A 12,786-nucleotide genomic window follows, 5' to 3' on the forward strand; every position below is an offset into this window, starting at 1 on the left:
CTCTAAGACATGACTGTTACCAATCCATCCTAAGGGGCTCAGAGAGGAGGAAACATTGTTTCAGGGGTCCTAGCTTGAAGATGGGCTAATTCAAAGAGAGGTTTTGCTGAGTTAACAGTGTTCATTAGAAATCCAAGTCGTTAGGCATAGTTTGAAATTCACTATTTACATTTAAAGTTTGGGATTTGTGAGCACATTATTTACTGACTGTAATCCCATGTTTCCTTACGACAGGGGTCTTCAAACTGGGGGGTGGGCAAGTGATCCGGGGGAGGGGGGGGGGGCATAAGGGTATGGCCTAAAGAAACATTACACAGATAACAGTGTTTTGTTTTAAGCAGAAACATGTTATTGCATTTCTAAAAAGGTAACAGTACTTAACTGCAATGCTTATATACGTCTAGACATTTAAACTCTGCCATCTTTATAAAATATTTGTAAAAAAAAATCCGAGGGGGGAGCAATTGTTTTTATTTTTCAACTGGGGGGGCGCAACATTAAAAAGTTTGGAGCCAACTGCCTTAGGCCCACTTTTCGAGCCTACAATATCGTCAAAAAAATTAAGTTATACACCAACCTCACAATCTTCAAGGCTACACTAACCACCAGGGTCCCTTCTATACAGAGTTTATGCAACCAGAGGGCAACCTCTGACACTGCTGCCCTCTGCCTATTACAAAGTGGATAATAAGTTTTCAAGGGTGATGAGATGAGAACTGCATTTAATACCAACCCTAATAAAAACTGCAAAAACGTATAGAAAACAAGGGTTAACAAAGAAATATTGCTATCATTTTCAACATTACGTGAGAGCAAGCAAAAAACGTTGCATGTTTTGCAGCAGAACACATTGTTTACTTTGGCCCTTATAGTGTAGGGGACAGTCAGTTATTAGACTAGTCTTTCAGTCGCACCAGAACTTATTAGAGGGCATGTTGGTGTCCAGAAGCGACGATGATGCTAGCAAGTAAAGTCTGTCTGACTCGGTGTCTTCTAAACCACATGATGTTTTCTGGGTGTACACTGGACCTGATTTTATGAGTAAATAGCTGGATCAGGAAGAAAGATTCATGCCTACATAACCTTTAAGCAGAGATCACAGACCCCGAAAATAAGACCATTTACAGAATGAGCTATCAGATGGCAAAAGACTATCAAGTGACTAAAATAAAACAGAGCTGTTTTAGAAAACTAATACTTCAGATTACACTGTCAAGGAGCCTTCTCCATGGTTTACAAACTATCTGCACCTTTATAGGACCCGAAGGTTAGACAGAGCTTGGAGGTTTTTGGTGTGGATGACGAGTTATGACACTCATATACGAGAAACAACTTGTGGGTGGCCTCACCTCCCAATCATTTACAAGTTCAGTTAATTTTCCTTTGATATCAAGCTTGGGGAAGAGACATTTTTGTGAATTATTCCTAATAATTTGCTAGGTTTATTACAAATTGAGCTAAACAAGTGATGGGTAATTGGTGCCCCCACTCGTGTGATACCAGCCTGTTCTGATGTGGCTCGGGTTTTACAGAGATGTAACCCTATGACTGCAATCAGTCCCAAGAGCACCTACCTGGAGCGGGAGTGCTTCCGGCTGATTCCTGGGTTGTTGCTGTTGCGATAGGCACTGGGGACATTGCGCTCCTTGTCCTCGCGTCTGTCGCGCCTCTCAGGAGAGTGACCATGTCTCTTAGGGGGAGACCTTGAACGGGACCTTAAGTAGGGGACACAGACAAAGGTTCATGACATTATGGACAGAAACCTCTGGTGCAGCCGGGCATTTCCCATACGTAAGACTGATGATGATAGGGTTTTACCCACATCACAGCACCGCCAGTTTCTAGGGTGAGAGTACAGTGCGGCACATTCAGTTGTATGCTTAAGTAATTATCCAACGGGAGGGTTTACATATCAAACAAAATAGTTTGGATTTTGTTTAAATCCTTCACAACAGCAGTTATTATTTCAGGAACTATGAAAATGTGAGCTTCTGGTTGTTGTAGATACATTATTAACAGTTACTGCTTTAAACTGAACCTCAAAGCAAACACCATGAATGAAAATGACACCTACACTGTCACGCCTCAAACACGCTGCTTTGGTCTCATAGCTTACTTTATCAGATAACTGCACTGTGTACCAATCACGCTACCTTTGGGCATGCCACTCCATGGACCAGACCCACGGAGCGTACCCCCCCCCCCCCGAGGCCCGCACAGCGTTCTCTTAAGGCCCAGTGTCTCCCCCAACCCCGCCCCGCCCCGCCGCCCCAGGCAGCGTACACCCCAGGCCCGCGCAGTGTCACGTTCCCCCCCCCCCCCCTTGCCCCAGGCCCGCGCAGCGTCCCCCCCCACCCGCACAGCACCCCCTGTGCCAGTCCCGCACAGCGCTCCCCTGCGCCAGTCCCGCACAGCGCCCGCTGCCACAGAAATCACTCCCCTGCCCCAGACCCGCACAGCACCCGTGCCCCAGACCCGCACAGCACCCGCGCCCCAGACCCGCACAGCACTCTTCTATGCCAGGCCCGCACAGCACCCTTCTGCCCCACACCCGCACAACACCCCCCTGCCCCACACCCGCACAACAGCCCCCTGCCCCACACCCGCACAACAGCCCCCTGCCCCACACCCGCACAACAGCCCCCTGCCCCACACCCGCACAACAGCCCCCTGCCCCACACCCGCACAACAGCCCCCTGCCCCACACCCGCACAATACCCCCCGCCCCACACCCGCACAGCACCCCCGCTTCCCCACACCCGCACAGCACCCCCGCTTCCCCACACCCGCACAGCACCCCCCCTCCCCCACACCCGCACAGCACCCCCCCTGCCCCACACCCGCACAGCACCCCCCCTGCCCCACACCCGCACAGCACTCCCCTGCGCCAGACCCGCACAGCACTCCCCTGCGCCAGACCCGCACAGCATTCCCCTGCGCCAGACCCGCACAGCATTCCCCTGCGCCAGACCCGCACAGCATTCCCCTGCGCCAGACCCGCACAGCATTCCCCTGCGCCAGACCCGCACAGCATTCGCCCACAGCAGAACCGCACAGCACTGTTCCACACCAGACCCACATAGAACTCCCCTCGCTAGAACGGGGGAACCCCAGTAAGACCCCCACAGGACTCCCCAAACCAGATACGACAATGAATTCCACCCCACAGCAAACCCCAGAGCATTCACCTTACAGCACGCCCACCACAGCAGACCCACAAAATAGTAAATCATCACCCCCCCCATGGAAAATCCACAAAGCACTGTACCATGCCACGCAACTGCCCACATTACCCAAATGACTGCCCAACAAAGTACTGGCTCGTACAGGACCTACAAGGCACTTAACAAGGCGCACAAAACACTCGGACTCAGAGAGAACTTCCTAACAAAAGACTGGTAAAGCAAGCACTGATCCAAACAAGCCCTATGATAATGGCCTATGCAAGGCATCCACATGCCCACACAACTCTACTACACTTGCTCACACACAGCACTCGGCCATCCCAGAAGTACTTGCGTAAACAGAAACTATCTATACGCTGTTCTTCATCTAGAGGGAGCTCCTTAGATGAGTATAGACTTTGGTCTTTATAAGGCTGAATATCTTCCACATTCTTGTACCCACCATCAGCACCTTCCACTCTTTTATTAAGAACCTCATAAGGAGTTATTAAGAGCCTGGGCTAATCCGCAATGTTTAGCACCATGCTATTCCTTCAGAGACAAATACAATTCTGAGAATCAGAATAATAGGCTGGATATCGTCATCTCTGCCCCGTGTTAAAAGCTATGGAAGATCATAAAACTGAGCGCGAAATCCTATAATTCAGCAATTTGTGTTACAAAAAGCGCTCCTGTGATCGAACAGCAGCACATATCCCTGCCATTTACGAAGTATGCAGCTCCATCAAATTACAGACCATAGCAGCAGCGCTCCTGCAGTTCATTTGTGCCTAGACTTTAATCCATTTACATCAAGCAATAATTCTCCAAAGTACCAATTTCTGCAATCCTGGTGGTAAAAAAACACGAATAAATGAGGTCTAATCATTGTTCATCTGGAGGATCACAGCTCCGCGCGCTCGCGGGTGAAATGACCTACTCTTAGAAACCAGGCCACAAAAAGCAATATTTTTCTTTGAAAACCTAAATGCTCTCGATTCTCCTGCTGCTGTGGTGCCCTTGTGGATGATCCACTGTGGTCTGCCTGTGCTTTCAGAAGAGAGGTTGCGTCTTAAGGGGTTCCAAATCCTACATTTGGGGCAATCCTGAGGTGGAAGGTCTGCAGTGGCCAATGGGGAGAAACAGGACCCCCGCTTCAACTTCTCCCAGTACTCAGTTCTGAAGTGACAGTATGTTTGAATGAGGGAACGAGCTTGAGATTGTGTAAGCGAGCACATGTTTAACAGTCAATTTTTCATTTACTGGTGATTCCCCTTTTTCAGGATTGGAATGCGTGGGCACTCCCCTGCTCCTACACCTGCCTATCAAGTGCACTAATCCATGTTCACACTGCTTCCAAAAAGGTTATGTTCTGCCACAGTCTGCAGAGGTGTGTAATTTAGTAAAATAGCTTGTTGCCCATGGACAGGTTGCTTCACAAATCTACTTGTCCTGTAACAAAATCCATTTGTCCCTTTAGTGTCATATAGTGTGGCGACAAATTATGGCTGCAATCTCATAATAGAAGAGCTTTAATAATAGTCTCTCTGATTATGCCAGGGCTCATACAGTAGTATGTTTTTTTAAATACTAGCAATTCCCTTATTTTCCGACCTTTCCAGAGATGTACATACTGGGACTGGGGGTAGCAATAAACAATAGTTCCTTTTTCAGACTGTGCAAACTCACTAACTTGCACGTTTTAGGGGTTTTCACCAGGTCTTCTCTAATCTTTTCCTGTATTGAGAAAGCTTCAAAATGTATTCCTGACAAGGGCAGCTGTACAATTTCTTCAAGGGTTGGCAAAAAAGTGGTAGGAGGGAAAATTAACTAGTAAACGTTCAACAGATTTTCACATCATCAAATCTACATATGCAAATTTGCTCATGCTAAATGTATTTCATATATATTTACTAGGAGTACAATTTTCTGACCCACTTCTGCAAATTTGTGGTAATTCATGTAAAGTATAAATATGCACTAATGCAAGAACATATTTCATGGGTGTGGGCACTTTTGTGGCTTTCTTTAAGAATTAGGCGCCTAATTAGGTCTGGTGTTAAAGACCTTTTGTTTTCACTAAAATTCTCTCTATCTATACATCACCTGGCTTCACTATGAGTGACAGCACTGTGCTCTTTCACAAGGATGATATAAGCACAGTAAGTAGTTTTGTTCAATGGCAGGAACTACTGTGGCAATGTATGCATTTTGAGATCAAAAATATTTTTGCTAGAGTCTGTTGTAACAGGGAGGGGCCGATGAGCTCCCACAACAAAAAAGTTTTACAAAAACCATGTCAAAACAAGACACACATTGATAAAACCAAAAGACTGACCATCAATGTCAAATCAACTGGCTTTGCCAATGCTTTTTTATTTTCCTGTTTCCCATAATCTGGTTGAAACTGGTTACACTTATTTTACGGTAAGAATATTTTTTGATAATACTAGCATGCATCAACACATTTTAGTAAATGATGCTTCAAAGAAATGGTATCTAAAATGTCACAGTAGGTTAGCAAAACGTTTTAATCCCTCCTAGTAACATTTTTTTGTTAACATTTTATTTTGAAACCAAAGAATATTTAATCTTGATTTCATGCTTCCTCAAATATTTGCATCCTAACCAGAGAGCATTCTGGGAGCATTATATGTAGCTTCATATTGTTAAACTTTGCAAATAAGTGTACACAATTTTATACTGGAATTACATTCGGTAGTGCAGTGCAAACTTACCACATTTCCTTGGAGCGCTCACCCTAATAATTTGCATTAATGAACCATAAACACAAGTTCGAACAGCATTAACATATGGACACAAATATTACCTTAACTGAACACAATGCCCTCCCCTGATCTATAACGCGCACTGTACACTGGCAGCCTAAGGTTTTGTGCTGCAGGGTATTGGGCCTATTCGTCCCAAGGACAAAATAAACATGAAAACTTGTCCATGACCCCAAACAATAAGTTCTGGGCTTTGGGATATAGGAATTCCACAACCCTGAGTTTGTATTTTGTAGGTGTGTAGGTATATAACGGTACTCAAAACTAAAGGGTAACAAAGGTCTGCCAAGGTGCTAGACAATGAAAAGAGGTTTTAAGCAATAAATCAGTCATTTGCAGAGCGCATAGCTGTCACCCCTGGGAGTATTTTGGAGCTGGGGTGCGATGTCCCTGTCGAAGAGCTAGGTCTTGAGTCTCTTCCTGAAGTCTGCCAGTGAGGGTGCAGTTCGGAAGGGGTGGGGTAAGTGTTTCTAGGCCTTGGCAGCGATGTGGGAAAAAGAGCGGCTGCGTCCAATACCACATGTGTGTGTGTGCGAGGGTCAGAGTTGGAAGAGCACAGGCGTCCGGTGGATTGATGGAAGTGTACATGGTGGCTGATGTAGTCCGGACCTTGATCGTGTAGGGCTTTGTAGGTGTGCATAAGGAACTTGAAAATACACCTCTTCTGGACGGGGAGCTAGTGGAGTTTCTGAGGTGGGGGATGATGTGGGTGTGCCTGGGAAAGATCCAGGATGAGTCTGGCAGCAGTGTTCTGTATTGTCTGGAGTCTCTTTAGGAACTAGGAGGAAATGCCGGCGTAGAGAGTGTTACGGTAGTCGAGGCAGCTGGTGATAAGGGCCTGGATGACAGTTTTCCTGATATTGTCTGGGATCCATCTGAAGAATATGAGGAGAAGGTGACTGTGTTCATCATCTGTTTCATGGCCAGCTCACTGTCAAGGATGATGCCGAGGTTGAAAGCATGGGCTGTAGGCATGACAGGGGGGTCAGAGTTCAGCTAGCCACCAGCTCTGGTCCATATGGAGGTGTTTTTCCCCAAAGATCAGGACTTCCGCCTTGTCAGTGTTGAGCTTCAGGAAGTTAGTTTTCATCCAGTCAGCTAAGGTGGTCATGGCGTTGTAAAAGTTAGTTCTGGTGGTGGACGGTCCTTCAATAAGCGAGAGGATCAGTTAAGTATCTATCATCTGCGTTGAAGATGATGTTGAGCCCGTGGGATCGAACGAGGTTGACTGGTGGTGAGGGTTGAACAAAGTGAAGCTGAGGGATGAACCTTGGGGTACACCGCAAATGATGTTCTTGAGTGAAGAGGTGAAAGGGGGTAATCGGATGCTCATAGTGCATCCTGTCAGGAAGGAGGTGATCCATTTAAGTGCTTCGCTTTGTATTCCAATGCCAATGCCAATGCTGGGGAGTCTGGTAATGAGGGTGTGGTGGGAGACGGCGTTGATGTGGCTGATAGGTCTAGGAGGTTCAGGGCAGCGGCCAGTGGCAGAGAGGAGCGCGGTCTCGGGCTGTGGTAGGAACGAAACCCTGATTGGGAGGTGTTCAGTAGGTTGTTGAGGGCTGCTTTGTGGGCTGATCTATCACAGAATTTTCAGAGGATCGCCATTGTTTACATTAACCTTGACAGGGATAAAAGCAGTCTCCTTAGTTCTTTCCCTACCTGTAGAAGCAAAGGTCAAAGACTGAATAGGAGAAGGTTCACATCTTTTTAGGGCTGCTTCAGCTGTCTAGATAACCTGCAGAAACTTTAATATGTACTTGAGAGTGGACTTCAGGTCTATCTGTTGCTCAGGGTTTGATGGCTTTCTTGTCTATCCCAAGTTCCTGCTCCTGAATTGATGGCCTTACTCACTACTCCTGAATTTGTCCTTCTCTGTAGAATTTTGCTTTCACTGTGTTTTGATTTATTTTGAATGTGCTGTACGGTTCAACTGTCGATATCAAGCAACTGTTTTTCTATTGTTAAGTTTCTTACAGCATTCGACTTTCAGTGGCCTCACTCTTCACCACCTGTGTTGGATTTTCTTGCTCCTATAATGCTCAGTTTCTTTCTACCAGGCTCTCTCCACTCCTGTTCACACTGGTGGCTGCTGTTTTGCATATACAAGGAAACAGATAAAGAGCTGCTCCTTAGGAGAAATATGGTTTTGTGTACGCAAGTTTCTGACAGTACATATGAACATTGGTGTGATTTGTTCAAAAACATAGGAGACGTGCATTTAGTCTCAATAATGACTTTCACCATTGTAACTCTGCCTTAGGATATTTTTTCAGGCCAGTATAAAACAAGGAAAATCATTACACTTGCTGAAGTGTATACACAAATGTACTTGTGAATCCATGGCGAATGAAAATAAGTTACGTACCTGTAACTGCAGTTCTCTAGTATTGTTATCTTTCATAGATTCACATGCAGGAATTATTCCCGGTAGTCGAAGTCCCACAGTAACTTACTAAGGAAAAATATATACGTGTGTGTGTGTGGAAAATGTCACTTAACCAGTGTACATCTGTTCGTGGCATAAGACGCTGCAGATTCACATGCTGTGCATTATCCTGCCATCTAGTGTTGGGCTCCGAGTGTTACAAGTTGTTTTTCTTCGAAGAAGTCTTTTCGAGTCACGGGACCGAGTGACTCCTCCCTTTCGGCTCCATTGCGCATGGGCGTCGACTCCATCTTAGATTGTTTTCCCCGCAGAGGGTGAGGTAGGAGTTGTGAGTATACTAGAGGTGCCAATGCAATGGAGTAGTAATGTATGTACTTAATGTCTATTAAAATAATATTTATTTACAGATTTACAATTTTTTCATGCAACTAAAAAACAGCTACAGGCTACCGGGGAGATGGGAGGGCGCATGTGAATCTGCAGCGTCTCATGCCACGAACAGATGTACACTGGGTAAGTGACATTTTCCATTCGGTGGCATGTGTAGCTGCAGATAAACATGCTGTGCTTAGACTACCAAGCAGTAATCTCCCCAAAATGCGGTGGTTTAGCCTGTAGGAGTTGAAGTTGTCTGAAAAAAAAAAATTCTTAATACAGCCTGTCCTACTGTGGCTTGTTGTGTTGCTAACACGTCTACACAGTAATGCTTAGTAAATGTATGAGGCGCAGACCAGGTGGCTGCCTTACAAATTTCTGTCATTGGTATATTTCCTAGAAAATCCATTCTGGCGCCTTTCTTTCTAGTGGAATGTGCTCTTGGTGTAATCAGTAATTCTCTTTTTGCTTTAATGTAGCAAGTTTGAATACATTTAACTATCCATCTGGCGACGCCTTGTTTGGATATAGGGTGTAAAGAAATGGCTCCCTGTTGCAGTTACCCCCCACTTTTTGCCTGATACTGATGCTGACTTGACTGAGAAGTGTGCTGGGACCCTGCTAACCAGGCCCCAGCACCAGTGTTCCTTCACCTAAAATGTACCATTGTATCCACAATTGACACACCCTGGCATTCAGATAAGTCCCTTGTAACTGGTACTTCTAGTACCAAGGGCCCTGATGCCAAGGAAGGTCTCTAAGGGCTGCAGCATGTCTTATGCCACCCTGGAGACCTCTCCCTCTGCACAGACACACTGCTTGCCAGCTTGTGTGTGCTAGTGAGGACAAAACGAGTAAGTCGACATGGCACTCCCCTCAGGGTGCCATGCCAGCCTCTCACTGCCTATGCAGTATAGGTAAGACACCCCTCTAGCAGGCCTTACAGCCCTAAGGCAGGGTGCACTATACCATAGGTGAGGGTACCAGTGCATGAGCATGGTACCCCTACAGTGTCTAAATAAAACCTTAGACATTGTAAGTGCAGGGTAGCCATAAGAGTATATGGTCTGGGAGTCTGTCAAACACGAACTCCACAGCACCATAATGGCTACACTGAAAACTGGGAAGTTTGGTATCAAACTTCTCAGCACAATAAATGCACACTGATGCCAGTGTACATTTTATTGTAAAATACACCACAGAGGGCACCTTAGAGGTGCCCCCTGAAACTTAACCGACTATCTGTGTAGGCTGACTAGTTTTAGCAGCCTGCCACAAACCGAGACATGTTGCTGGCCCCATGGGGAGAGTGCCTTTGTCACTCTGAGGCCAGTAACAAAGCCTGCACTGGGTGGAGATGCTAACACCTCTCCCAGGCAGGAATTGTCACACCTGGCGGTGAGCCTCAAAGGCTCACCTCCTTTGTGCCAACCCAGCAGGACACTCCAGCTAGTGGAGTTGCCCGCCCCCTCCGGCCAGGCCCCACTTTTGGCGGCAAGGCCGGAGAAAATAATGAGAATAACAAGGAGGAGTCACTGGCCAGTCAGGACAGCCCCTAAGGTGTCCTGAGCTGAGGTGACTCTAACTTTTAGAAATCCTCCATCTTGCAGATGGAGGATTCCCCCAATAGGGTTAGGATTGTGACCCCCTCCCCTTGGGAGGAGGCACAAAGAGGGTGTACCCACCCTCAGGGCTAGTAGCCATTGGCTACTAACCCCCCAGACCTAAACACGCCCTTAAATTTAGTATTTAAGGGCTACCCTGAACCCTAGAAAATTAGATTCCTGCAACAAGAAGAAGGACTGCCCAGCTGAAAACCCCTGCAGCGGAAGACCAGAAGACGACAACTGCCTTGGCTCCAGAAACTCACCGGCCTGTCTCCTGCCTTCCAAAGATCCTGCTCCAGCGACGCCTTCCGAAGGGACCAGCGACCTCGACATCCTCTGAGGACTGCCCCTGCTTCGAAAAGACAAGAAACTCCCGAGGACAGCGGACCTGCTCCAAGAAAAGCTGCAACTTTGTTTCCAGCAACTTTAAAGATCCCTGCAAGCTCCCCGCAAGAAGCGTGAGACTTGCAACACTGCACCCGGCGACCCCGACTCGGCTGGTGGCGATCCAACACCTCAGGAGGGACCCCAGGACTACTCTGATACTGTGAGTACCAAAACCTGTCCCCCCTGAGCCCCCACAGCGCCGCCTGCAGAGGGAATCCCGAGGCTTCCCCTGACCGCGACTCTTTGAACCTAAAGTCCCGACGCCTGGGAGAGACCCTGCACCCGCAGCCCCCAGGACCTGAAGGACCGGACTTTCACTGGAGGAGTGACCCCCAGGAGTCCCTCTCCCTCGCCCAAGTGGAGGTTTCCCCGAGGAATCCCCCCCTTGCCTGCCTGCAGCGCTGAAGAGATCCCTAGATCTCCCATTGACTTCCATTACAAACCCGACGCTTGTTTCTACACTGCACCCGGCCGCCCCCGCGCTGCTGAGGGTGAAATTTCTGTGTCAACTTGTGTCCCCCCCCGGTGCCCTACAAAACCCCTCTGGTCTGCCCTCCGAAGACGCGGGTACTTACCTGCAAGCAGATCGGAACCGGGGCACCCCCTTCTCTCCATTCTAGCCTATGTGTTTTGGGCACCACTTTGAACTCCGCACCTGACCGGCCCTGAGCTGCTGGTGTGGTGACTTTGGGGTTGCTCTGAACCCCCAACGGTGGGCTACCTTGGACCAAGAACTGAACCCTGTAAGTGTCCTACTTACCTGGTAAAACTAACAAAAACTTACCTCCCCCAGGAACTGTGAAAATTGCACTAAGTGTCCACTTTTGAAACAGCTATTTGACAATAACTTGAAAGGTATACATGCAATTTTGATGATTTGAAGTTCCTAAAGTACTTACCTGCAATACCTTTCGAACAAGATATTACATGTTAAATTTGAACCTGTGGTTCTTAAAATAAACTAAGAAAAGATATTTTTCTATATAAAAACCTATTGGCTGGATTTGTCTCTGAGTGTGTGTACCTCATTTATTGTCTAAGTGTATGTACCACAAATGCTTAACACTACTCCTTGGATAAGCCTACTGCTCGACCACACTACCACAAAATAGAGCATTAGTATTATCTATTTTTACCACTATTTTACCTCTAAGGGGAACCCTTGGACTCTGTGCATGCTATTCCTTACTTTGAAATAGCACATACAGAGCCAACTTCCTACATTGGTGGATCAGCGGTGGGGTACAAGACTTTGCATTTGCTGGACTACTCAGCCAATACCTGATCACACGACAAATTCCAAAATTGTCATTAGAAATTGATTTTTGCAATTTGAAAAGTTTTCTAAATTCTTAAAAGTCCTGCTAGGGCCTTGTGTTAGATCCTGTTTAGCATTTCTTTTAGAGTTTAAAAAGTTGTAAAAGTTTGAATTAGATTCTAGAACCAGTTGTAGATTCTTAAAAAGTATTCCAACTTTTAGAAGCATAATGTCTAGCACAGATGTGAATGTGGTGGAACTCGACACCACACCTTACCTCCATCTACAGATGAGAGAGCTAAGGTCACTCTGTAAAATAAAGAAAATAACAATGGGCCCCAAACCTACCAAAATACAGCTCCAGGAGCTTTTGGCAGAGTTTGAAAAGGCCAACCCCTCTGAGGGTGGCAACTCAGAGGAAGAGGATAGTGACTTGGAGGACAATTCCCCCCTACCAGTCCTACCTAGGGAGAACAGGGTCCCTCAAACCCTGACTCCAAAAATAATAGTCAGAGATGCTGGTTCCCTCACAGGAGAGACCAACACCTCTGAAATCACTGAGGATAACCCCAGTGAAGAGGACATCCAGTTAGCCAGGATGGCCAAAAGATTGGCTTTGGAAAAGCAGCTCCTAGCCATAGAAAGGGAAAGAAAAGAGATGGGCCTAGGTCCCATCAATGGTGGCAGCAACTTAAATAGGGTCAGAGATTCTCCTGACATCCTAAAAATCCCCAAAGGGATTGTAACAAAATATGAAGATGGTGATGACATCACCAAATGGTTCAGAGCTTTTGAGAGGGCTTGTGTAACCAGAAAA

At 46.7% G+C, this 12,786-nt stretch overlaps 1 protein-coding gene across 4 annotated transcripts in view; it reads right to left on the reverse strand.

Moving 5' to 3' along the window:
- SFSWAP (splicing factor SWAP) overlaps positions 1-12,786 on the reverse strand; it is a 474,828-nt gene that overhangs the window by 65,793 nt on the left and 396,249 nt on the right. For all 4 annotated transcript variants that reach the window (XM_069215345.1, XM_069215346.1, XM_069215348.1 and 1 more), the window contains exon 15: positions 1,575-1,715. In XM_069215345.1, the coding sequence (XP_069071446.1) occupies positions 1,575-1,715 (141 nt within the window). The remainder of the gene's footprint in view (positions 1-1,574; positions 1,716-12,786) is intronic.

Source organism: Pleurodeles waltl, chromosome 11 (genome assembly GCF_031143425.1).
Source record: "Pleurodeles waltl isolate 20211129_DDA chromosome 11, aPleWal1.hap1.20221129, whole genome shotgun sequence".
NCBI lineage: Eukaryota > Metazoa > Chordata > Amphibia > Caudata > Salamandridae > Pleurodeles > Pleurodeles waltl.